The 27,641-nt window shown below is 47.7% G+C and overlaps 1 protein-coding gene across 1 annotated transcript in view; it reads right to left on the minus strand.

Moving 5' to 3' along the window:
- The window catches only part of DLGAP2 (DLG associated protein 2), a gene marked incomplete at its 3' end in the record, with an annotated part of 716,077 nt that overhangs the window by 320,539 nt on the left and 367,897 nt on the right, over window positions 1-27,641 (minus strand). Inside the window, exon 4 of the mRNA XM_082863905.1 lies at window positions 3,815-3,847. Coding sequence (XP_082720031.1) covers window positions 3,815-3,847 — 33 coding nt within the window. The remainder of the gene's footprint in view (window positions 1-3,814; window positions 3,848-27,641) is intronic.

The raw sequence follows: 27,641 nt of genomic DNA on the forward strand, positions 1-27,641 counted from the left end.
ATTGGCTGGAGCAGAGTTCTGTTTTCTCTCAAAAATTAGTTGAATTCTTCAGTTCCTAAGCAACACTAATTTTTTTTCTAGAGTGCCTGGCACACGTGGAGAACTTAATAAGTGGTGGTTATCTTCCACTAACCATCCAAGAAGAGCAATCAGAAAAGATGATGTTTATCCAAAGCATACAATTAAAAAGGTATGATCTTAAAACAAGAGAGGCACGAGTTGTATTTGAGAATTAACGCCCCCCCGTTTCCATGGACGGGGGTGAGAGCTGGGAGGAGGGATGGAAATGCTTCTCTCTAAACCCTTTGATGCCCAGTTTTCTAAAAGCCACCTTATTATTTTCCCTAATTGTTGAGGGGCCTTAAAATCTCAGGATGACACATTCTCAATTAAGGTACAAAAATAGTGTGGAAATTTCCACTGTTCAGAGTCACTTGCAGGGAAAATCTTGATTATTTGTATTAAAAAAAAATCAAGAACGTAACACTATAAATACCGGGGGAAACGCTCCTTTTCTCAACTGATGGGTTATGAAGAAAGAAGAGGTATTTGGCAATCACTCTATCTGTAGTAAAATACAAGAGTCTGTATGTCTGTCCAAACTTCTAGGAGCAGTGTGCAATTTAAAACAACATGATCAAAGTAAAAACAAAATTCAGATTTAGAAAGAAAATCCCTCACTTTAAACTTTTTGAGATTTCCTTTTCTTAACCTTACATTTGTTTTTGGACTGGTATTTCTACAAATAAGATTTTCCCAATGATCCAATGTATATTTATGCCACCACAAATGGTCCACTGCTTTGAAGTTATAATCTTAAGGCCTCTATCACTGAAAAATCTTTCATTCTAAAATCCATCCTAACATTTTTGTAGCACATTCCTTCATGCCAAATTTATATCATAATAGCCTATTGTATTTCTTAGTTTTAATTGGGTTAAATAACATAAATGTAAGACATTGTTATTACATTATAGTAGATTTCAAATAAGTTCTCCTCAATCCCCCCAGGCATCAGGATCTGTCTTCCCACATCAGAAAATCTAGTAGGTAGGACGGCAGGTCCAACCACAAAAGTGTAAACATATAGACAAATGCATGAACGGACATCTGTGCTCCCACCAAATGTCCATAATCTTCCTTGTGGTCTTGTTAAAAAGCAAGGGGTATCACGTATCTGTCAGTAAAGTTTGGAAAGGATCATGTAGCCTTAAATTATCTTCCTATATTAAAGTAATGGATTATATCATACAAAACCTTCAGCTATACTTTCCATGTCAAGAAGATCTGAGAAGGTGACCTTCTTGCTAAATAACATCCAGTTACTTCCAAGGTCTAAACGATAATAGGAACCACTAGGGAAATGATACAAATGGAGACAGTCTTACTGTTAAATTATTATAGAAAATTATTGTAACAAATGAGATGGCTCTGAGTAAATTTTAAGCTTTTTTTGGTTTTGGTTTGGAATGGGTCTCCATCCCAGGGAATTACTGTGGTCACTGTCCCCTTGCAAATGCCTAGATGAATCTCAGTCACTAAATGACTCCCCCCCAACTTTCACGCACCCTCTCTTGCAAGCATTCAGAGTTGAGTGGTCTGGATACTCTGAGTAGAAAGAATGATACCAGTAAATAACAATAAATCCCATTAAACATTCTCACCTCATAAAAACATAGCTATCCAAATTTCAGAAACCTTGCGACGACGTACGAAGTGTAAGCAATACTGAAATCGTGATCTACATTTTATACACAATTAAACTTTTATGTTCTCTGGAAAACAGGCCACAGCAGTGCAGGGATCCACAGTCTCAGAATTCTGAGGTCTCCAGCCTCCCATAAACTGGGTTCCTAGTCTCACTAGCTTCACAGATATTATCATCGGAGACAATGCTAATTATTCAATCTGGATCCAAAGAACCAGCTCTCTCCCAGAGAACCAATCATTAAAATGCAAATAGGTGTTTCCCACTTCACTGGTTTAGCAGTGAAACGCTGTTCACAGCCTTCTGACAAGAAAGAGGAGCTCAATCAGTTGACGCCTTAACCTTCTGGGTGTGAAGAGCCTGGGGCGCCCGGATCTAAGCTGTACATCCTGTTGCCAGCCTCCAGCTCTGATCCCCCCTGTGCACGGGGGCTTACGAGTAAACTGATTGAAGCTGCCGGAGAAATTACTGAACAAAAAAGCTGATTTTAGATTCCGCTCACTGCACCCAGCCAGCCCTCACTTAGACTAATTACTTAAATGATTTAAAAATGTATGAATATTCATATGATCGTGCTTTTCAGAAAATAAAGCACAGCTGAGGCCGTGCCAGCCAGTCTTTCCTGCTCTCTGATTTGGAGCCGCCCACTTGCATGTCTGAAACCCTGAAATGGCTGCAGAGAATCAGACAGCGCGGGGGGGGGGGGGGGGCCTCAGCCTGGACCTGGGTCCCGCCTGGCCGGGCTGCAGGCCCGCCGGGGGCTCGTCCACTCCGGAGCCAGCCCGCCGCCCTGGGCGTCCACGGACACGGACCGATGCCCCCGAGCCTGGATGCCCGGGGACGCACGTGCTTACCTCCGCCCCTCGCCCCTCGCGCGCACCGGGCTCCGCCGACCCGGGGACCGCGCTCTGCCCGCCCGCCCGCCGCCGAACACATGCCCGCGGAACACAGCCGGCCGCTCGCGGAAACACTGAGACAGACATGCAGCACGGTTTGCAGCCGCCAACACGTACAAGAATTTCATGTTTCACGACTTTTGTAGGGTACGTAGCACGCTGACCACGTTCCACGAAAGGTGTGGGGAAGAGCAAGGAGATTAGATGGGAGGCCAGGGCGGGGGCGCAAACCTGCAACAACGAGACAGCGCACAGGACACGGTAGAGAACTCCATCAGTCCCCCCGCGACACCCACAGCTCCCCGCAAAACCCCGAGACACCCCACGACACCCACAGTCCCCACGACACCCACAGTCCCCACGACCCCCGGCATCTCCGCGGTTCCCACATCACCAGGCAGCGCAGCTCAGCTGAAACCCGCTCTCGACCTTCATTCTGGAGCAGCCGCCCCGAGGACCAGAAAACCCCACGCGTCTTTCGACCCTGGAAACACCAGGGGCCCAAAGTTCATGTTTCCATGACAGTGAAGCTTAAGACCTTAAGATGTGAGTAATCATTGCCACAGCTATCGTTATATAGCCCTTAAACAACACGGGAAGAACTCCAAACTTAGTCCTAGCATCTCTGTTAACCCCAAACTGAGGAAATACAGTGTTTGATGGAATTTCCAAGTTAACGCTAGGTTCACTTTGTTTTTCGACTTGCGGGCAGACACCTTCCTGGTGGCGTGATCGCGTGCATGTACGGAAGCCCCGGGGTTGAGGGGGGCACTCCACACCTGCTGCCAGGGGCTGGCTGCTCTGACCCCACCCCCTCGGCTTCCGCCCCGGACAACAAGAAGGAAGGAAGAGTTTCCAGAGGTCTCATCGCACGTGAGGCCCGTCAGCACCACTGGCTAATTTCTTTAAAGCCAATTCATATGTATTTGTAATACTGGCATTTATTACACGGCGAAAACGAACTGAAATTTCTAAAGCCAAACCGAAAGTGTTGCAATTTGGGTGTGCTGCCAATTTTCCTTTAGAGATGAGCACCTCCTGCCCAAAGCTCATCCCGCGCTCGGTTCTGATTCTTTTACTCACTTGTTCCATCAAACACCACACAGAACGTGCTTTGGATTTGTAACCCGCCTCTGACAGGCTCCGCAGCGTCTGTCACAGCACAGGCCATGCCCACCTGAGGCAGGTGTGACAAGGGCCAGGCACTCACCTTCCGGCTCCCCGCAGAGGGTGCACTGGGACTCTGCAAACAGAACAGACAGAGAGATGGTTACTCCCGGGCTCTGCCACTGAGTTAGAGGCTCAGCTGCAGCCTGACCTGCAGACGGTGCGATCCGGCCGCCCCAGCAAGACAGCCGGCTCTGCCTTTGCACCTCAGCAGATTCTATTGTAAAGAAACTGCTTTGCAAATGTTTTACATGATACATTTTTTTTCAAAAATGACAACAACTCTTTGTCATATGCATCTGCACACATTAAATACATGTTGACAGCTGTGCATGACTCAGGTTACTTAGCTGAAATAATAACGATGTATCTTACCACTTAATTTTAATATCGAAAACGTTGATTACGACTGTTAGATCTCTCAAGCACAAATAATGATGAGCAAAAGTACAGTATTGTATTGCAGTAAAAACACTAAAACGGACAAATACTGAGTCCTCGCAAAGCAGGCCCATGACTGGATACCAGGTTCTGCAGGAGGGACGCGCCCCGGGACCCACAGGGAACAAGGGGCCGCAGGCTGCACCTTTGCGGGAACCCGGGCACCTGTGAGCATGGTGGACGCAGGGCTGCCAGGCTTTCCCACCAGAAACTGGAAAGAGGCGCTTCCTTTTCCCAGGAAGAGTCCGAAAGCCACAGAGTCGGGAAAGCCAAGACAGCCGTGCACAAGAGCTCCTAGCCCTGAGCCCTGCCCTGCCCTCCAGAACCAAGGCCCGGGGTAGCCCTGCAGTGCAAAGGTACCACCCTCCCTTCCCAAGCAGAGGCCCAGGAGGCACCGTGAAGGAGCCCACCCCAGTCTGCTTCACCACGAGCTCCCAAACTCAACTCTGGGTGCGGCACACACACTCCAGCGGCCCTATGTGGGCAGGGCCCCCGACGCTGCCCATGTTTAGGGGTGCCTCTGAGGCCCAATGGGCTCTTGTCACCGTGACGAACTCCTCCTGGGGCCCGGGGAGACAGGTCCGCCTGCAGGGAGAGGTCACCGCTGGGGCCTCGGCCTTCGTGGAGCAGATCCCAGAATGTGACGATGGGGCGGGGGAGGGGCGGCCACAGGCCAGAGTGTGGCCCTGAGCTCAGAGTGGGCACTTGCGGGACCGGACTTCACACCCAGCCCCACCCTTGGCCTTGACCACCCTCTGCCCTCACTGCCCTGTATGGCAGCAAAACTCAACACCAGGCTGTTTACCCGGGATGAGAATTGTGGAATGATAACCGAATTTGCATCAAAACTGACACCAAAATTCAAGACCTTCTCAGTAGATTTCATCTCCATCACGGGCTATATATGTTATATACGTTCAAAACTACACAGCAAGTTCAAAACACAGTAGTGGCACAATGATGATGATGATGACTCAGTAACTGACACCCTCAAGGAATTCAAATTCTGTGAATCAAAGATCATTCAAAAGCCTTGGGTTGAGCCGGTGGCATATGAACTTCTCTAGAACGCAAGTCTTAAGCAAATGTCATTTCAAATTCAATTATTAATGCATCTAGGCCTTAGCCTTAAAAAAAATCATTTCCAGCAAGATCATAAGTGAGAATCCGTCATCTGTGTGTTATAAGCCCAGGACACAAAGCAACTGGCCTGTCACTGCACGTCTGACAGCGTTCTTCTCCGAAAGGTCTGTCCCGGACTTCTGCCATGAACTACGGGAATTAGTAACGAGATGCGGTGAGGGTCCCCGGCTCTTTCCAGCAAACGCATCCTGGAGGCAGTCACCTCTGAGTCGGAGTAAACAGCTCCAGAGCACCCGACGCCCCATGAGCTGGAAGGAACGAGCGGATGCTGGGAGCTCCCAGCCGGCGTGAGGGCAGGGGCGCTGGGTCAGGGCCGACCCCTCATCACACAGGTCGTGATCTCCAGACGTTATGATCTCACAATCAGAAACACACACCAGAATAACAACTGACACCCAGTGACCCAGGCAGACGGCGGGCTGCGGACCTCACTGCGATGACACTCTGAATTCCAACACTCCCTCTCCAAGTGCCTCAGGGGCACGGCCCTGGGCCTCCCCCGGGTGCACCCTCTACCTGGTGTCCACAACGCAGAGACAGCAGGCCCACCGCTGCTGGGGATTCACCGGCAACCAGACACACGGAGCAGAAATGCACACAACCCAGTGTGAGCACACGCTAAGACCCCGTGCTGTCCGAGATATCCTGCCCAAGGTTTGCTGAGAAGTAGCTGTTTGATGTGCACAGATATTTCCCAAGCGGCAGCAAGAGAGGCTTCAGAAGCAGGGAGAGGTCCAGACACAGGGGCGTCTCCTCTCCTAAGGGCGGCAGGTCCGAGGATCTGACCAAATCCTGGCGCACGGCCATCGGCATGCACAACTCCAGCGTGAGAAACGCTGACGCTCCCAGAAATAAGAAAGCCCACTGGGTTAACACGTCCCTTAAATTCCCTTTCATCCATAAGGACGTTCTGAGCCCCAGTTACATCCCCGCCTGTCCTGGGTCCTGTGGTATAGACAGTGGGAGGTACGTTCCTCGTCGAGAAGTTTTGCAGTTAGAGGAAAAGGAGGCCTTTCACAGGCTGGTTGTAGTTAAATGTCACAGTGCTGGAAGGGCCCTGTGGGTAAGAAAGCAGCAGCAGAGAGGAGGGGAAACCGCGGGCTGAGCTGCAGGAAGCTTCCCAGGAAGTGCTGGAGGGGGTGGAGTCACAGCATTGGGGGTTTCGCCGGGCGGGGGGGACACAGAGGTATGAGGCCCAGGCCACCGGGCCCGCACGTGGGGAGTCCCAGGGGAGGCTGGTGCATTAGACGGAGCAGTACGCTCAGGGTTCACGTGATGGCGAAGCGTGGGCTCAGGGTGAGGGGGGCGTGAGGGCTTTTGGGGGCCATCAGCACCCGTCTGCAATGTGGGGATATTCCCCTCCTTCCTGGAGCTCAGTTTGCAGCAGGAGGAACCATGGCAGAGATAAACAGGACTCACTGGTCCCAAACCACAAAGCATCTTAACCAGAGGCGACCATGGGGAGGGGAGGGCAGGGGAGGGGAGGGTGTGGGGGGAGGGGCGGGCAGGGGAGGGGAGGGCGTGGGGGAAGGGGAGGGCGTGGGGGGAGGGGAGGGCGTGGGGGGAGGGGAGGGCGTGGGGGGAGGGGAGGGCAGGGGAGGGGAGGGCAGGGGAGGGGAGGGCATGGGGGGAGGGGGAGGATGGTCCTGGGACGAAGGAAGGATGGAGGTGTGGCCGGTAACTCAGCCCCAGGCGACGTGGCTGAGGGGACACAGCCTGGAGCCCTGACCCACTTGCTTACGCAACCGAAGACCCTAGGGGTCCCTAGGCGGTGGATGGGGTTTCGCTTCCCTCGCGATTCACTGTAAAAGTAACTATTTCACAGGCTCATGAGGAGGGAGGACCAGCCACTCAGACCAGGGCTGCCCCTGCCCCGTCGGGGCCGGTGGCCTGTGAAGGCGCTAACCCCTCCAGCCTTGGTTTCCACATCTGGTTCTCATCTAAAAGGTGGCTCTCGCTGCTGCTGCCAAGTGTACTGAGCACACGCGGAGCCTGGCGCTGAGCAGGGCTCGGTCAGTGACAGCCCTGGTCCCTCTGCTTCCAGGACGGGAAACCACTCCTGCCTTGCTGTCCTCGGACGCTTCCCCAAGCCCTGCACCAGCCTGAACACACCCCTGGAGCCCCACAGCACGAAAGGCGCGCCCCCCGTGGAGTTGGCAGGATGTGATTCACGTTATCACCTCCTTCCCCGAGAAGCATCACGAAGAGATAGTCTCCGTGCAGGAGGGAATTAAACGTGATGTATTGTGCACTCATCATCGTTACTGCAGAGTCTCATTTAAATTGAGAGAAGACTACACTAATTTATGCTAACTGACACAAGATGGAGAAATCTGCCTGGTGATTTTGTGTGCCCACAATCTGTACCTGCTCCGGGTGCACACCTGCTTATCCCCCCACCCGCGAACCTAATGTCGGGAAGCCGGCCTGCCCTCCTGGGCGTGAGGTGGGCACCGTATTCTAATCTTCCAGCGGCTCCAGTGCGAACCCAGAAGGCATTTGACGGCGGAGGCTGCTCTAATTTAGGCACCTGTGTTTAGAGAGGCAGCTCTCAGGCCTGTGAGTGCACAGCTCCCTACCCCCGTTCTCTCTCCTGTCTGAGGATGGGGACGGCCACGGCCGTAGCCCCCACCTACTTCCCCTCGTGACCCACTGGGCTGGGTGACAGCAGCTGCAGGAGACACAGGTGGCCGTGGCAGCCCCCGGGAGCCCCCCGGGGGAAACGGCTGACGCACGGAGGCCCAGCAGGCACCACTGCCAAGCTCACTGGCACAGACCTGTAAGCGCGGCCAGGACTCCTGGCAAGGCCAACTTCAAGGTCACTGAGACAGTGACCTCTCTCCTGAGGCTTCTTCGTATCCAGCCATGAAGGAAAAGCATCGGCGCTCGATCTGCAGGAAGCCGGCCAGCCAGGCGCGGGCGTAGGGCACCTGCTGTGAGCTGGGCTGTGGCAGAGAAGGGCCGGGCGCGCTGGGCTGAGAGGGCGCGGCTGTGCCCCTTGTACTCAATGTGCTCTCCCTGCGCCCCCTCCACCTCCCCCCGGAGGCTCTGAGTGATGGCAAAAACAGCCCTTCCTCTCTCGAGCGGCCGGGGGTGCAGGATGCAGGACGCTCTGTGCCCTCACCACCAGGAAGTGGTCCAGAGCGACAGCCCCTGCAGGCAAAACTCACCCCTCGAAGGGGGGGGTGGAGACACCCGGAACCAGGAGCCACTTTCCAGACAAGCAGAGAGCACGACGGTGCGACTCTCGGGGGAGATCATGTGAGCCGGCGCTCACGCACCCGAGCGCTCGATGTGATACTGCATGGCGGGATGACTCGTGGCAACGCATGACACAGGACAACATGCTGAATATTCGGCAAAACGTGACACACAAAACATGGCTATATGACAACACGACTGTATGACATCACTACGTGGCAATATACATAACAACACAACTACAGACAATACATGATCTGTGACAGCATGACTATCTGACAACACAGGACACGCCACAGCCTGACTGTACGACGATATCTCAGGTATATCATAATATGACTATAAAACAACAGGACTATTTGAGAATATCACTTGACCTAATGGCTCAAGAAACCTGACTCTTCATCAACAAGGAACACAAATAAATCATAATTTGTCGATTCTATGAAATCTTATGCGCTAAAATGGAAAAAATCTGAAACATTCAAAAATAGAAAGAACCAAGAGTAGAACACTGTGTCTCATTTCCATTTCTGAAAGCACATTCTTTAATATCATTCAATACCTATGTATAGAGAGCCGGGTGCCAGGCTTTATGCTGGGGGATATGCATTGATAATATTACATTGTGACACATGGTGCTGTGTATTTATAAATGCATAGGAAAGCCCAGAATGGTAAACAGCAGATTTTATCAGGAGGTATTTCTAAGGAAGGAAGTGTGATAGCAGGGGGGCTGGGGCTAGGGCTTAGGTAGGAGACAGAAGGGGATGAAGTGAACTCTCTCAGTGAATGTACATGAATTTGTAATGTGAAAGGCACTCTTTAAAATTCAAACAGGTTAAGTATAAAGGAAAACAATATTGCTGGCACAAAGTCAGTCCGTAAACACTAGCTGTTAATATTACCATCATCTGACTTGTTCCAATTTCAAACACACAGGATACAATTGACTGTCAAAGGGGAAGCAATGGGTTCTCCCCCCAGGGCCGGTCCAGCACTGAATGAAGTCATCACATAAATCCTTTCCTAAACCTCGAGCATATTGATCAATCCCCAAATGTTAGCACTTTACAGAGAATTTTCATTGACTGTTAATGAATAAAGATAAGGGTCGCCTCACAGGGGGAGACACTGAGGAGGAGAACCGATTACAAGACCAAGAGACCAATGTGTTCTAGAAGCTGCAGCCCCGAGGCAGCAAGAGTGACCAGGCTGTGACAGGAGAAGCAGGACTTGTCTAGAGGGTGGGACCCTTTCGGGAAAGGAATTAGCATACGTGTCTGGGGAAGAAATCAGGCAAGTTTGTTTCTAATCATTTTCAAAATATTTTGTCAAGAGGAAGATTGCTATGTGCAATCTCTCTCTTCCCTTTCAGTGGTCACGTCAGAAATGTAAAGGGATCAAAATAGCAGAAAACTGTACTCAGGCTTCTTCAGTACTTGGGAAACACTTGAAGAAAACCCATCAGAAACTGAGTGGATGCTGTTGTGAGTGTGCCCACAGTGGACTGACAGATCCGGGGGAGGACAGTTCATTCAATCAGGTAATTGCAAGGAAGCAAAATGCTAATGGGTTTTTTAAAATTAAATTTTAAAATGTGAAGGCAAACCCAGGAGTCAGTAGCTTTAATAAAGCAAAGAGCCATAGGGGACCAAGTACGAAACCCATAGACAAATAGTTGAGAGGATGTTGTCTTCTCTCGTCTGGAAGCCACTGTCGGCTGTCATGGCACAGTGTAGGACGAAGCGCTCACCTACCCCAGAGCCACATCACCTGTGAATGAGTTCACACCTCAGCTCACCCCCTTTCCAGCAGTCAAACCCCCAAATGTCATATTTGACTTTGGAATGTTTCTGGGGAGCTGATCTACCCTCCCAGTAAGCTTGACTTAAGGAAGTTAAGTGATTTATTAGAATCTCTGAGCAAAAACAGGGTCCCGAGATTATTTAACTCCAATGCCACGCCGCCAGGCAGAAGTGAGCCCAGGATGCAAAGTCGGCCAAGAGTAAATGTCTCACGGTGAAGAAGCGACAGGTCGCTCTATTTCAAACCATTGTTATCTATGAATTCAATGCTTCTCTCGACTCCAACCTTAACTCCCAGGACGACTGTATGTAAATAACCAGCATTACTGTTTCTTTCATTCAGTCAGGAAGAGAGATGCCCAAAGAAATGAAGTCATTTGCCTGTGGCTGGTCACGGAGGCAAGTCGCCAGTCAGCACCAGCGATCTATTCCTGGGTGACAGATGCTCCCGAGATGTGGCCATGACACCAAGAATTCTGGGCTCAGTAGGCTCCGGCCGTTTCCTTTCTCCAAACCGACCAAACAGTCAAGGGCGTGAGCGGTCCTTCCCCATCAATTCCAGCATTCTCACAGAAAGGGCGGGAGGAAGCTGTGTTAAACTCAATTTCTCATTTTCCAAGGAGCTGCCCCAGTTCAGTCTCTTCAATACCACAAGCCAGCATAACGACCTCTCTCCTAAAAACGTGACGTCCCCCAGGCCCTATTCCTGACCTACTGCTTGTCTCACTTTTCAAGGCTTCTTTGGGTGCGTTCATTCAATTTCATGGCTTGAACGACGCGTCGTGTATGTGGATGACATGCCCGAAGCGCAGATGCACAGACCCAGAGCCGCTGGTGCTGAACGTCCCCTGGTCCCCGAGGTCCTTCCTTCCTGCAGAGACACTATTCCCACAGTCTGGACCTCAGGAGCCTCCTGCATTTGCATTCTCCCCGTGTCCCCTTCTCCCCGTGTCCCCCCTTCTCCCCGTGCCCCCTTCTCCCCGTGCCCCCTTCTCCCCGTGTCCCCCCTTCTCCCCGTGTCCCCTTCTCCCCGTGTCCCCCGCTTCTCCCCGTGTCCCCCCTTCTCCCCGTGTCCCCTTCTCCCCGTGTCCCCCGCTTCTCCCCGTGTCCCCCCGTCTCCGTGTCCCCTTCTCCCCGTGTCCCCCTTCTCCCCGTGTCCCCTTCTCCCCGTGTCCCCCTTCTCCCCGTGTCCCCCTCTTCTCCCCGTGTCCCCCTTCTCCCCGTGTCCCCCCTTCTCCCCGTGTCCCCTTCTCCCCGTGCCCCCCTTCTCCCCGTGTCCCCCCTTCTCCCCATGCCCCCTTCTCCCCGTGTCCCCCCTTCTCCCCGTGTCCCCTTCTCCCCGTGTCCCCCGCTTCTCCCCGTGTCCCCCCTTCTCCGTGTCCCCTTCTCCCCGTGTCCCCCGCTTCTCCCCGTGTCCCCCTTCTCCCCGTGTCCCCCCTTCTCCCCGTGTCCCCTTCTCCCCGTGTCCCCCGCTTCTCTGTGTCCCCCCTTCTCCCCGTGTCCCCTTCTCCGTGTCCCCCCTTCTCCCCGTGTCCACTTCTCCCCGTGACCCCCTTCTCCCCGTGTCCCCTTCTCCCCGTGTCCCCCTCTTCTCCCCGTGTCCCCCTTCTCCCCGTGTCCCCCTCTTCTCCCCGTGTCCCCCGCTTCTCCCCGTGTCCCCCTTCTCCCCGTGTCCCCCACTTCTCCCCGTGTCCCCTCTTCTCCCCGTGTCCCCTTCTCCCCGTGTCCCCACTTCTCCCCGTGTCCCCCCGTGTCCCCTTCTCCCCGTGTCCCCACTTCTCCCCGTGTCCCCCTCTTCTCCCCGTGTTCCCCCTTCTCCCCGTGTCCCCCTCTTCTCCCCGTGTCCCCGTTCTCCCCGTGTCCCCCGCTTCTCCCCGTGTCCCCCTTCTCCCCGTGTCCCCTTCTCCCCGTGTCCCCTCCTTCTCCCCGTGTCCCCCCTTCTCCCCGTGTCCCCCCTTCTCCCCGTGTTCCCCCTTCTCCCCGTGTCCCCTCCTTCTCCCCGTGTCCCCCCCTTCTCTCCATGTCCCCCTCCCCCCCAGCCGCTGCGTGTTCACAGCTCCCTTGTCCTGTGCGCCCAGCACCACTCCCCTTGCTTTAGGGTTCTGGCTCTTGCCCAGGATGGCGTGGCCTCCGATGCGCCCTCCCTGGAGGTCTTCCGATACATAGGTCCCCGCGACATACTGGCTGCTCGTCCCCCCGCCCCAAACTCACATGTTGAAGTCCCAACCCCCAAGGTTACTCCACTCGGCATCATGTCCTCCAGGCTCATCCGTGTTGCAGCTATGTTAGCACTTCCTTCCTTTTAAGGCCAAATCACATTCTCTTGTATGTACACACTGCCTCCCTGGACACCTGGGTCGCTTCCACCTTTGGCTGTTGTGAGCTACGCTGCTGCGAACACGGGTGTGCAAGGATCTGTTTGAGTTCCTGCCCTCCCTTCTTTTGGGTGCATACTCAAGGGTGAGATTGCCAGGTCACATGGACTGAATGTTTGTGTCCCCTCCAAATTCTTATGTTGAAATCTTAACCCACAGTGCTAGAAGGTGGGGCCTTTGGGAGGTGATTAGGTCATGCTGGGATCAATGCCGCTATAACAGAGACTAAGGGGGCTCGCTTCCTGCTTTTTGCCCCGTGAGGATAATTAGAAGGTGGCGTCTGCGGCCTGGAGACGACCATGCTGGTACCCTGGTCTCAGACTTTACGTTTCTGCTGTTCCTAAGCCACCTGGCCTCTGGCACTCTGTTACAGAACCTGATCTGACGAAGACAGCCCTCCACGCTGCCACCACAGTGAGCCACCAGAAAGTGAGCCACACGATTCTGGCACAGGGATTGTCACACGCTAGTGACTTCCCCTGCTGATGCCACCCTAACCCGCCCAGTGGCTCAGGCCTCAAGTCTGAGTCAGCGAAATCATACCAATTCAATCTTCAACATGTGAAGACAGATGGACTGGGGTTTTGGTTTGGTTTTATTGTGTATAGACTTTATTTTTTATTTATTTATTTATTTTGCAGTACGCGGGCCTGCCACTGCCGTGCCCCCTCCCATCGCGGAGCACAGGCTCCGGACGCGCAGGCTCAGCGGCCATGGCTAACGGGCCCAGCCGCTCCGCGGCATGTGGGATCTTCCCGGACCGGGGCACGAACCCGCATCCCCCGCATCGGCAGGCGGACTCTCAACCACTGCGCCACCAGGGAAGCCCTAGACTTTATTTTTTAGAGCAGTTTTAAGTTCACAGCCAAACTGAGAGGAAGGCACAGAGGTTTCCCGTGTGTCCCCTGCTCCCCGACCCCAGGCACAGCCTCCCCCATTATCAACAGCACCCCCAGATGGGACATTCGTTACAAGTGGTGAACCTACACTGACACAGCACCATCACCCCGAGTCCATGGTTTACAGCAGGGGTCACTCTCGGTGTGAGACATTCTCTGGGTTTGGACAAATGTATAATGACATGTGTCCATCATTACAGTGTTATACAGAGTAGTTTCACTGCCCTAAACATCTTCCAGATGCACTGGTTTTCACTCCGTTGGGATGGTATATTTGGGGTCTCTGGTAGTCAGTGTCTTAAGCCTTGATGATCTCCTCTTGATTCACACAGTTAAGGCTAAAATACAGGAATAGTTTTCCCACACCTGCTGCGTCCTCATCTGTGAGTCCTCTTACAGGGCAACCACAGAAGGTATCACGAGTTCACGCCCTCCACCTGCACTGCCAGGCCTCAAACGAGACCCACGAGACACCAAATCCACTGCAGTCAGAGCCTCCTGGCTGCTCCCAGCTTGCACTCTGGCGTCCGATGTGGCAGCTTTAAAGCATAAATCAGAACATGCCACTCGCTTTTTAAGCTCCCTTGTGGTTTCCCATCACAGCTAAGAGAAGGAGCAGGAGTCTGAGGGACACCCACAAGGCTCCATGCCCTCAGACCCCACCCCCCCATCTCAGCCCTCATCACAGGCTCTATCCCCTGGACTCACACAGGGGAGGGGACTTGCATCTGCTCTTCTCTCTCCCCAGAACGTTCCTCCTCCAAATCTTCACATGGGGCGTCTTCTCTGCTGTGAGAAATCCGCCCTGAACAAACCTCTCACCCGCCTGCCTCTATCCCATGAGCCCATTTCATGTTCAGGCTAAACTCAGTACTGACTCGGTTTGTGCATGTGGTCAGATGTCTGTCATTCACCCTTAACCACCCAATAGGATACAAACACAATAAGAGCCTAGATCTCGTTTACTGTGTTCTCCCTTCTACCAACAGGTTTAAAACAGTTCCTGGCACACGAAGAGACAATGAATATGTGTTCAATAAATCCAGAACACTCAAGATTCTTACCACCATAAGGAGTTTCACCACCGAAATGCACACAACGCACGTGATTATAAACACCAGGGCCCATCAGCCAGCAGCAAAGGGGCTGCGTTTCGGCACCTCGGCCAGGCAGGACACAAGCACCTGCCCATGTGGCTTATTAGAGCAATGCTTCGGACGCTGGCAGGAGGTGAAGTAAGAGAGCAGGGAAACGTCAGGAAACAGCTGCTGTGAGAAACAGGATGGGTGGAGCGGTGCTCACGTCTGAAAGCCTGGAACCCAACCCTGCCATGCCGATCACGCTGTCACCTCTGCCCCCCGTCATCTTGTCTTGCACCCCCTTCTTGAGGGCCAGCTTCACGTGACACATCCCTGACTGACCACTTCCTACCAGTGCCCTCAGGCTACCAGCTACCTTCTTCCTTCTGGCTCGTAAGGTTCTTTACACTTTAATCAGTGGTTTAGGTGGTCTTCTCCCCTCTAGACTGGGGTGTGCTGAGGCCATGGCTGGGCAATCCCTGCATTTGTGCCCAGGTGTTTCTCAGATTAGAACAGTCTTTGAAAATGGAGATTCCATTCCCCCTTTGAAGAGGAAATTTCCCCAAGACTTACATTGTACTATAATTAATTCCTATTCATTAATCTAACATTATAAGCTGATATTCCTTACGTATTTTATGCCATACCAACTACATTCACATAAATATTGAGTCATTCATCTAACAGTTCCACAGGGATCTAATCACGTATATGTACATACAGGTACACACACATGCATATATAGATATATAATTACATGTATTAATACAGATACTATGTATAAGTACATAATATAGAAATACAAACATAAGTACATACAAACATGTACACATATAATTATATAAATGCCTTCCATGCTCTGATTGGCACAGATACAAAGATGGACACATGCATGCAGACATATGGATGTATATTCACTGAGGATCCTAGTAATGTAGAATGGCACATTCATAGGTGCTCATAAACATTTATTAATGCCTTTAAACATCTGTGTTCAGTCATCCTCCGTATCTATTTCTGATAATCTCACACACAGAAAATAAACATTAGCCTCAGGGGACTTGACCTAGTTTATCATTGTCAAACTAAAGGAAATTCACGTGAAATACCAAAGGTACCCAACAGTCTGCAATACCATAATGACACAGGAGACCCAGGACAGGCGCCTTGAGCAGGAGCCCCTTATGTAACGAGGAGTCCAAGATCGCCACAGGGTGCCTTTCACTTCCCTGAACCGTAAATATTTCCACTAGAACCTTCTGTATCAAATATACTTTCCCTGACAGCAGTGTGTCCCTAGTTTGTTCCAAAGTGTCAGCAAAATATCACTTATTGTGAAGCCTCTTCCTTTGTTTGTGGCAAGGTATTCATCTATCACAGTAGGGCTCACAAGCGCTGATGAGCGCGGTGTTATTCAGCACCACGGACAGAGGCTGTTGCTTACTTGTCAAGTCTGGGCTCCTTACTCACGCTGCTGCACAGAAAGAACTCCACTGCGCAAGTTGGAACAATGTTCACCAGGTGATGGCCGTCACACTTCAATTCCACTTGAATTTGTATCCTTCTATGTTTTGACTTATCATAACCTATTTTTCCCCCATTTCTGGCACTTGTCGGCAATGCGTGAAGTTGAAAGGGAGTTTAAATATACCTTAAAAAGTATAAGGTCTTTTACAAATGTTTTTGCATTTAGCTTGAATTTATTTTTCAAAGAGAACAAGTCTTTGTGATAGTTTAGACTGTATAAAATATCTCTCTAAACTGGAGCCAAACACAGCTACACTGGAAGCCTTGTCTCCAATTCTGAGAACCTGAAGGTGACTTAAAATAGGGGCTCCCCAAACTGTACTTAACTCTGCACCCTGATGTAGAAGAGCATACGTGACCCCCAAAATCCAAAGCATCTGCACAGTTCGCCTCAGTGAGGGGGGCTGAGGAGGAACATGGATAAGAAGTTCACCGAGCCTCTGGCAGCTACGGACAAGTAACATTGGTGGAAAGGAACAGAGGAAAGAATGAGGGATGAAAACCTGAAGAGCAGTTAATGTATCCCAAAGCATCATCACTTCAACTTTTAATTTTCACAAGTATAACTGCGATGAGTAGGAAAACCATTTCTCTATTTCCAGGTTTTACTGAGAGTTTCTAGAACTCTTCCATTTTTAGGTTAGGTTCTCTCCTTCATTTACCAATTTTATTTGGACCAATTACCTACGTCCTGAACACTGAACTGACCAAATGTTATGAGGTGATTATGAAGTGTTTAGAGGATATATAGGAATCCTAGACATAACACACTTAAAATATTTAGGAGGTCAAGGTGTGTTCATTTGAACTGAAAGGTAGTCATTTGACAATACATAAGTAACAGGAGCAAATTTCAACGTGGAGATTAAAAGTGCTCTGTTTCTGTTAATAGGTCCATTTCCTAAATGACAGAGCCCTCACCTCTTAGCAAGGAATAGACACACCTCTTCCTACATCCCCTGGTTACATGAGAACCACATCAGACCACTCAGTGCTCAGACCAAGCCAGGCTCCTGCACCCCTGGGCCTTTGCACATGCTATGGTGGTGAAGTGTGTCCTTCTGCCCTTCTTTGCCTGGCAAATGACTACTCATTCTTCTTCGTTAGTGATTTTTTTACAATAACAGTTCTATGCAGATATCATTCATGTACCAAACAATTTTCCCATTTACAGTGTATAATTCGATGGTTTTTAGCATATTTACAGAGTTGCACAACCATCACCACAATCAATTTTAGAATATTTTCACCCTCTGCCATTTAGCAGTCAACCTCCAGTACCTCATCAACCCAGCCCCTGGCAGCCACTAATCTAATTTCTGTATAGATTTGCCAATTCTGGACATTTCATGTAAATCAATTCTATAATAATGTGGTTGTAATAGGTGACTGGCTTCACTTAGAAAAATGTTTTCAAGGTTCATACATGGTGTAGCCTGTGTCAGTACTTCCTTCTGTTTGACTGTTAAATAATATTACATTGTACAGTCATACCACAATTTATTTACCCATTCCACGGTTTTGGGGCACTTGGGTTATTTGTACTTCTCGGCTATTATGAATATTGCCTCTATAACATTCAGGTACTGGTTTCTGAGTGGACATATGTTTCATTTCTCTTGGATATATACCGAGGAATGGAATTTCTGGTCATATGGTAACTCTACATTTAACACTGAGGAAATACCAAACTGTTTTCCGCAGTGGCTGCACCATTTTACACTCCCAACAGTAGTACACGAGGGCTTCAATTTCTCCACAATCTCACCAATACTTGCTATTGTCTGTGTCTTTGATTATAGTCATCCTAACGGTGTGAAATGGTATCCCATGGTGGTTGCGATTTGCATTTCACTGATGGCTAATGATGGTGAGCATCGTTTCATGTGCTTATTGGTTATGTGCATGTCTCCTTTGGAGAAATATCTATTCAAGTCCTTTGCTCATTCTTTTATTGGCTTACTGTCTTTTTATTATTGAGTTGTAGGAGTTTTTTGTAATTTCTACACATAAGCCTTTATTACATATATGATTTGCAAAATATTTCCCCATGTTGTGGGCTTTCTTTTCCCTTTCTTGATGGTGACCCCTCAAACACAAACTTTTTTTTTTTTGCAGTACGCGGGCCTCTCACTGTCGTGGCCTCTCCCGTTGCTGAGCACAGGCTCCGGACGCGCAGGCTCAGCGGCCACGGCTCACGGGCCCAGCCGCTCCGCGGCATGTGGGATCTTCCCGGACCGGGGCACAAACCCGCGTCCCCTGCATCGGCAGGCGGACTCTCAACCCCTGCGCCACCAGGGAAGCCCAAACATTTTCAGTTTCAATGAAGTTGAATCAGTCTTTTTTCCCTTCATTGCTTGTGCTTTTGGAATCATATCTAAGAAACCACTGCTTCATCTCAGATCACAAAGATTTACGTTTGCGTTGTTTTATAAGTTTAGCTCTTACGTTTAGGTCTTTGATGCATTTTGAGTCAGTTTTTGTACGTGGTGAGAGGTAGGGGCACACCTTTGGCATGTTAATATTTAGGTATTCCACCACCATCTGGTGAAGACCTAGTCATTCTTTAGGATTTATTTTAAATTTCAATCCTTTTGGAAGTCAGCTCTAACTGCTCCATAATGAATTCATTGGCCCCTCCTCTGTGTTTCCATAGCATCTTTTTCACGCGGGGCTTCAGAGGTGATGAGCTGCTCCCTCACCCCTTATTCTCTTTCTCATTTAACTTACTTCACAAATGTTTTGAGCACTCACTGTGTTGCAGGCCCCACACAATGTGCTGGGAGTATCTTTTCCGGGAGAGACAAACGTGCAAGCAAAACAAAATATGGTAATAAAAGAAAGTGAAAAATGGGGGAGTAACAGCTGAGTTTGCTGGGGGTTCAGGAATGGCTCTGCAGAGATGAGAAAGATTGAGATGATATTTGAAGCAGTGAGGGACCATTTTCATTCATTCATTTCTTCATTGTGGCCCTGCCCTCAGGGCTTACCTTCAAGTGAGAGAGGTATCTGTCACAAGTATAAATAGAACATGTGAAATGTGGACAGTGCTCCCAAGGGCAGGTGCACAAGGCCCAGACAACAGAAGATGCCCTAACTCTGTAAGCAGGGATGTTTCCTTGCTTACATCCCTGCTTGAGGAAGGAGCTTGAGCGACATTTAAGAGAAAACAGGATAAGGTCCGGGGAGAGGGAACATTATATAAGAAGCAAGTGATGCCAGCCACACAGGTATCTCCCCATTTTACGGGTGGGAGAATCTCAGAGAAATTACATAGGTAACCAAGGCCTCAGGGCTAGTACGACAGTCAAGGCCATGGTCATGGGTCCAGGAATTTTCTTTTCTGCTCCAATTCCTGTCCAGGTCTGAGCAGGCAGTGTGATGTTACGGTTCCCCTAGAACCTCCCCTTCTCCTGCCTGCATCATCTCTATTCTCTAGCATCCCTGAAACTAGCTCCTCCCCCACTCCACCCACCCCACACAAATGTGCCAGAGCACATCTCTGTCCCTCAGTACCCAGAGCTCTGCCAGCAAATTGGATAAACTAATTAGTACTTCCATGTTAATTAATTTTCCATTGTTTATATAAGCTATGAGAGTTCTGTTCTTGTGATGGTCCCTCTAGGTAAGTTTATCTACAAACAAATTAAATCCCATTATACCAAATTATACCAGAATGTCAATCATCAAAGCAAATCTTAAATGAGTGTCTTCCCCTGCAGTACCTGCAGAGATAATCTCATACCATAAAGAAACATTTAAAACAGAGGTAATGCTTGTAATTGATGTACGTTGTCATATTAAAACTTCAAAAAGATTTATTAGAAAAGTCATTTGAACAGTGTGACAGCTACATTTTTCTCTATATTTCTAAATTGTGAAAATTAAATCATCAGAATTAAGAGCATAAGTAACACTGAACTTTAAAACTGAACAAGGCCAATCTGAGTGTTTCCAGAATTGATGTGTTTTCCAAGACTTACAAGATTTTTGCCAGTTTAAATCTAAATCACACTCTTGCTCTGAGAAATTAAAATGACACCGTTAACGCAAGTCCTTTCTATTAGTTAAAATGGAGCACCTTACAAATGACTAAGCCCGATGTGGAGCGAAACAATTTGGAAGCTGGCTGGTTCCCACCTGGGAGCGAATTATATCAGGGGGCTCCCCAGAATGAACCACATTCCACCTCCTCCAGCATTTCTACAGGTAGGCGTCCTCAGGGACAAAACGCAATAACTCCAAGGAGGAAGTAAACAATACTTTTGAGACCTGAGAGAATTCCTAAACCCAGTGCCACGATAATTCAGCATTAAAAAGCGTATGTACCACACTGGCTATAAACACTGTGTACTAACTCACTCAAGAGCATATACGAAGCTCCAACCAAATGACCTGTTAATTCTAAGTTAATTCTCACCATCTAAGATTTTCCATCAATGATATCTAACAAGACCAAATTCATTAGGAATCCGTCAGATCCAGATCATTGAATATAATTTTAAGCCTTGTTTTCAAACTGTTCCCTGTCACGGGATCATTTTAGAACTGAAGCAACCTGTTATGGGCTGCACTGTGACCCCTATATTTGTGGGTGGGAGTTCTAACCTCCAGGACTGCAGAATGTGACCTTATTTGGAAAAAGGGTCCTTGCAGATGTAGTTAGTTAAGATGAGGTCAACTCTCCTTAGTAGGATGAGCCCTAATCTAATATGACTGGTGTCCTTATAAAAAGGGGACATTTGGACACAGAGACATGCACACAGCGAGACACCAGGTGAAGATGGGACTTGTGGTGCCACAAGCCAGGGACCTGCCAGCAGTGAGGTGAGAAGCCCGAGCAGACCCTCCCTCACAGGCTGAGATGGAGCCCACCCTGCAGACACCTTGATCTCACCCTTCTGGCCTCCAGAGCTGAGACAGTCAGTTTCTGTTCTTTGGGCCACCAGGTTTGTGGAACTCTGTTATGGCAGCCCCAGCAAACGAACACACCACCTGTGACAATAATCAAGCGTACCTTCCCCTTAGGAAGGCGTACAGGAAGAGCCTTTAACTCAGCTTACTCTATATTAATAGGCTTTAGAAATGAAGAACGGCTCGTTAAAAGAAGACCATAAGAGACAAATGAGATGAGTTAATACCTCTCTAGATATTCACTTGGGACTTGCAACAGTGCCAGCACCGCCCACCAACAGAATAACCATGGAAGCTTTCCACGGGAGCCCCTATTGATCATCTAGTCAGACCCCTCCTATTATATCTGAAGCCCTTTGTATCATTAATATTATTTTAATTACCACAGTTCATATACATCTACATGACACTATCACGTACAGAACTCAGTGCATTTAGCCTATGTCACAGACCTATGGGTTAATATAGCACTTTTCAAGTCTTCTGTATCTGGGCATGTTTCGCCTTTTCAAGTACAGAGTGAGCTCCTTGAGGGACACTTACATTCAACATATTTATATTTTCTTGTGTTGCTTCGGAGGTCAATTGACAGGTACTCACTGAGTTCTTATTGACCAAGATCATCTATCCATAACTATAAATGATGTGAAAACTAGGGAGCAGGACCAATAGGGCTTGGAGCTCAGAAGTTCTGAGATTGGGCCCAACCCTGACCGTTTACTAGCTTCAGGCTCTCTTCTACGCTGTCCAGAAGTCTTTATGATCCATCACTCCGCGTCCTGCCCTTTCCTACACTGTGTTCAGCCACACGGGCCACCATTCTGGATCTGCCATACATCAGGCATTCACGAGAGTTACTGAGACCAGCAGTCTCTGTCCTCACGGGGCCACACTTTAGTCTTCTGCTGTTAAATTAAGGGCTCCTTGGAGCAGAGGCAAGACCAGATTCACCTCTGTAAATATACCACATGGCAGAGGGTCGAGCCAACATCCAGGAAAATTAGTGGAATGTGCACAAAAAAGGCAGATCAATGTTCGTAGCAGCATTACTCATCATAACCAAAAGGTAGAAACAGCTCAAATGCCCTTCAATTGACAAGTGGATAAATAAAATAGAGTATATCCGTACCACGGAATATTATCCAGCCATTACAAGGAATGAAGTTCTGGTACACGCTACAACACGGCTGAACGACGCTAGGAAGGGGACCCGTCGCAAAAAACCACCGATGCTGTAGGATTCCATCTATGTGAAATGTGCAGAGTAGACAAATCTATTGAGACAGAAAGTAGGTGGGTGGCTGTCCAGGGCTGCAGGAGGGGTGGGCGTGGAATTGGGGTGACTGTTAATGGACACAGGGCTTCTTCCCTGGGGAACAAAAATGCTCTAAAAGTAGATTGTGGTGATGGTGCTACCACCCTGTAAATACACTAAAAATCACTGAAGTCTACACTTTAAAAGGGTAAATCATATGGTTTGTTAACTGCATCTCAATAAAGCTAAAAAAGGTTGGCAGAAAAGTGAATGAGTGAATGAGGACGTGGCATCAGGTAAGTTACTGAACACACGTCTCACTTTTCTGAGTGATAACATCTACTTCACAGAGATTTTTGTGAGGATAAATGAAATACTGTACATGAATGCACCTTGAATATCAAACACTCAACAAAGACAAACACCTACCAGCAATTTTAAGGGATTCAATTATCCTTCTATATTTGCAGCCCCTCCTTGTTGAGCTCATGCTGACCCACTAACAATCCAGCTCTTAGATGCCACTCAAGACCTCAGACGAGTTCGTGCAAAGCCAGCTGACCTGGAAGAGGCAGGTTGAAAGACAATGCTTCCCGGTCACCACCACCCACAGGCCAGTGTGATGGTCACCATGGTGAGGGAGCTGCACAGAAAGGGACAAGGGAGTGGGGACCTGGCCCTGCACACCTGGCTCCTCAAAGCCCGTAAGCCAGCAGACAGACAACCCAGCTCGGTGTCCAACTGCCCAGCTCCAACCAGGGCTCGCTCCTCACTTTGTGGCGAGCTGGCTCTAGCAAGCCTGACCGTCCTCCTGGCTGACGCTCAGATGTGATGCCTTGCTGTTTATGGCGCGAACTGACCAGCCACCGTCCAATTATAAAAGTGACAAGGTTGAATCATGAACTCCCTCAATAAACACCTCAGAGTCTTCTTCAAATTAAAGTAGAAAAAGAAATTCAAAATTTGGAGTGACTGCTTGTATAGATACTTCCTAAGTCCTAAAGCGATTCTTTTATACATAATAAAATGCAAAATAGAAATAAAATTAGGCTTAAGATCAAAGACTGGACTCATGTCCCACCTTAGCTGCTCCAACAGCTATGTGATCATGACTGAGTCATTACAATACACTGGATCCCAGAACCCTTATCTTTATTTACTTGTTTATTTATTTATTTTTGTGGGGTGGGTGGGGAGTAAAGTAGAAAAGCATAGCCTTATTGATTTACCAGGCAAGGGGGGCCACAGCGGGCTAAAACCCTTATCTCTAAAATAAAGGTACTAGTTATATGTCTCACAAAGGTCAAAGCAGGGCTTTTTTCTCGGCATGGGGAGGGGAATGGCTTTGCCATGATATAATTCACATACCAAGTTACCCATTTAATGTATACAATTCAGTAGTTCCTCGTATATTCACAGATACGTTCGACCATCACTACAATCTATTTTAGAACATTTTCATCACACCCAAAGCAAACCCCGTACACTTTAGCAGTCACCCCTCTCCGCTGTCTTATCCCCTCAACCCTAGGAAACCACTACTCTACCTCTGTGTAGATGTGCCTATTCAGGTCCTTTCATGGAAGCGGAATCCTATAGTACATGGCTTCTGTGTCTGCCTTCTCTCACTGAGCACGATGGTCCAAGGTTCATCCGTGCAGTGTGCATTAGTATCTCATTCTTTTCATTGGTACATAAGATTCTATTGCATCCTGTACCACCGTTCATTAATCCATGCATCAGTCGATGGACATTTGGGATGTTTCATTTTTTGGCTATGATTAGTAATGCTGTGAGGAACATTCGTGTAAAGGTTTTTTGTGGACATATGTTTTCCTTTATCTTAGGTACAGACCTACGAGGGGAATTGGTGGCCCTATAATAACGCTCTGTTTATTCATTTGAGGAACTGTCAGCTGCTTCCATAGTGGCTGCACAATTTTACATTCCCACCAGCAGTTTATGGGGGTTCTGATTTCTCCACATTCTTTACCAACACTTGCTATTATCTGCCTCCTTTATTATAGACATCCTAATGGGTGTGAAGTGGTATCTCATTGTGGTTTCACTTTGTGTTCTCCTGATGAGTAACGATGTTGAACGTCTTTTCATGTGCTTATTGGCTATTTGTACACCTCCTTTAGAGAAATGTCTATTTAGATCACTTGTCCATTTTTATATTGGCTTATTTGTATTTCTTTTCCCATTTTAAAAATTATTTATTTATTTACTTATTTTTGGCAGCGTTGGGTCTTCGTTGCTGCACGCGGGCTTTCTCTAGTTGCGGCGAGCAGGGGCTACTCTTCCTTGCGGCGCACAGGCTTCTCATTGTGGTGGCTTCTCTTGTTGCAGAGCACGGGCTCTAGGCATGCGGGCTTCAGTAGTTGTGGCACGTGGGCTCGGTAGTTGTGGCTCACGGGCTGTAAAGTGCAGGCTCGGTAGTTGTGGCGCACGGGCTTAATTGCTCCACGGCATGTGGATCTTCCCGGACCAGGGCTCAAACCCGTGTCCCCTGCATTGGCAGGCGGATTCCCAACCACTGCACCACCATGGAAGCCCACAAGTTCTTCTTTTTCAAGACTATTTTGGCTGTTCTGAGTCCCGTGAATATCCATATGAATTGTAGGATCAGTATGTCAATGTCTGAAAAAAAAATCAGCTGGGACCTTGCTACAAATCTGTAGATCAATTTGGGGAGTATTGCCAGCTTAACAATGTTAAGTATTCTGATCTGGTCCATGAATATGGGATGTCTTTCCATTGATTTAATCTTCTTTAATTTCCTTCAACAATATTTTAATAGTTTACAGAATATAAATTATGTACTGCTTTGTTACATTTTGTTCATTGGAAGTGTACATAAATGCAATTAATTTTTGTATGTTGATTTTGTACCCTGTAACCCTGTTGAACTCAGTCATTATTTACACTCATTTTTTAGTGGATTCCTTAAGATTTTCCATACAATTTCATGTTGTCTGGAAATATAGTTTTACTTCTTACTTTCCAGTCTGACTTTTTTTTTTTTTTTCCCATAGCCTGGCTGCCCTGGCTAGAATGTGCAGGTCAGTGTTTAGCAGAAGTTATGGAAGCAGACATCTTTGTCTTGCTCTTGATCTCTGAGGCAAAGCTTTCAGTCTCTCACCATTAAGTATGATGTTAACTCTAGGTTCTTCATAGATGCCCTTATTGTGGTTGAACATTTCCCTTCTAATCCTAATTTGTTAAGTGTTTCTATTATTAAGGGGTGTTGGATTTTGTCAAATACTTTTTCTGCATCTATTGAGTTGATTATGTCATTTCTGTCCTTTTAATCTATTAAAATGGTACACTACATTACTTGATTTTCAGATGTCAAATCCACCTTGCATTCCTGGGGCAATTCCAAGTGAATGTGGTGTATAAACTTTTATATGTTGTTGGATTCAGTTTGCTGGTATTTTGCAGAGAATTTTATGTCTATATTCATAAGAGATATTGTCTGTAGTTTCTTTTTTTGTGATATCGTTGTATGGTTTTGTATGAGAGTCATACTGGCCTCACAGAATGAGTTGGGGGTTTGCTCCTCTTCTAATTTTGAAAAAAATATGTGAAGGATTGGAATTAGTTCTTCTTTAAATGTTTGGTAGAAATTCCCAGTCAAGCAATCTGGACCCAAGCTTTCCTTTGCAGGCAGTTGTTTTATTATTATTATCACTACTACTACGACTACTAATGCAACCTCTTTCTTCTTATAGGTCTCTTCAGGTTTTCTATTTCCTCTTGAGTCAATTTTGGCAGGTTGTGTCTATCTAGGAATTTGTCCATTCCAATTAAGTTACCTAATTTATTTATTGCCTTACAATTGTTCATAGAACTCTCTTACAATTTTTTAAAACTTTTTAAAATGGAGGTGAAATTCACATAACATAAAGTTAGCCACTTTAAAGTGAATAATCCAGTGGCTTTTAGTACCTTCACAATGTTGTGCAACCACCACTGTTATCTAATTCCACAACACGTTTATCACCCCAAAAGGAAACCTTATACCTGTCGGGGAGCTCCTCCCCACATCCCTCTCCCCTGTGTCACTGATAACAACCTATCTGTGTTCTATCTGTATGGACTTAACAATTCTGGATATTTCATGTAAGTGAAATCATACAATACGTGACCCTTTATAACTGGCTTCTTTCACTTAACATAATGCTTTGGTGGTTCCCTGTTGTAGCATGTATCAATACTGTGCTCCTTTTCATGACTGAATAATATTCCATTGCATGTGTACAAGAAAATTGTTTGTCTATTCCTCAGTTCATGGACATTTGGGCTGTTTATACCTATTGGCTACTATATCAGTGAAACTACGAACAAGCTTGTACTTGTTTGAGTATCTGTTTTCAATACTTTTGGGTATATACTCCAGAGTGGAATTTGCTGGGTCATACGGTAGTTTTCTTTTGTTTTTTGTGGACAGCTAAAGCATTTTCCATGGCAACTAAACCATCTTACATTCCCATCAGCAACACAGAAGAGTTTCAATTTCTCCATATCCTCAGCAACACTTGCTTTTTTCTGGGCTTTTAGTGCTGCTATTCTTTTTAATTAGAGTCATCCTAGTGGTATGCAGTGATATCTCATCATGGTTTTGATTGCATTTCCCTAACGAGTAACAAAGTTGGACATCTTACCATGTGCTTATCGGACATTTGTGTTATCTTCTTTGGAGAAATGTCTATTCAAGTCCTTTTCCCACTTTTAAATAGGCTGTAATTTTTGTTCCTGAAGCTTAAGAGTTCTTCATATATTCTGGAGGCTACCTTATAATTTTTTCTGTGAGGTTGGTAGTAATGTCTCTCTGTTCATTCTGTATTTTAGTAATTTGAGTTGTCTCTTTTTTTCTTCATCAGTTAGCTAAAGGCTTGACAATTTTGTTGATCTTTTCAAAGAGCCAAGTTTGGGCTTCAAAGATTTTATGTTTTTCTATTCTGTATTTCATTAATTTCTGCTCTATTCTTACATAGAGTAGTTGTGAGAGAAATAAAATCCTGAATGTGAAAGGGCCTTTAAAAATGAATTTGTGTATAAATATTTATTTATATTATTTATTATAACTACTGATTGGATACTTTCTCTCTGCCACGCAGGCTCTGTTTTATTTTTTTTATTTTTTATTTTTTGCGGTACGCGGGCCTCTCACTGCTGTGGCCTCTCCCGTTGCGGAGCACAGGCTCCAGATGCGCAGGCTC

Source organism: Leucopleurus acutus (assembly GCF_964270905.1).
Source record: "Leucopleurus acutus genome assembly, chromosome: 21".
Classification (NCBI taxonomy): Eukaryota; Metazoa; Chordata; class Mammalia; order Artiodactyla; family Delphinidae; genus Leucopleurus; species Leucopleurus acutus.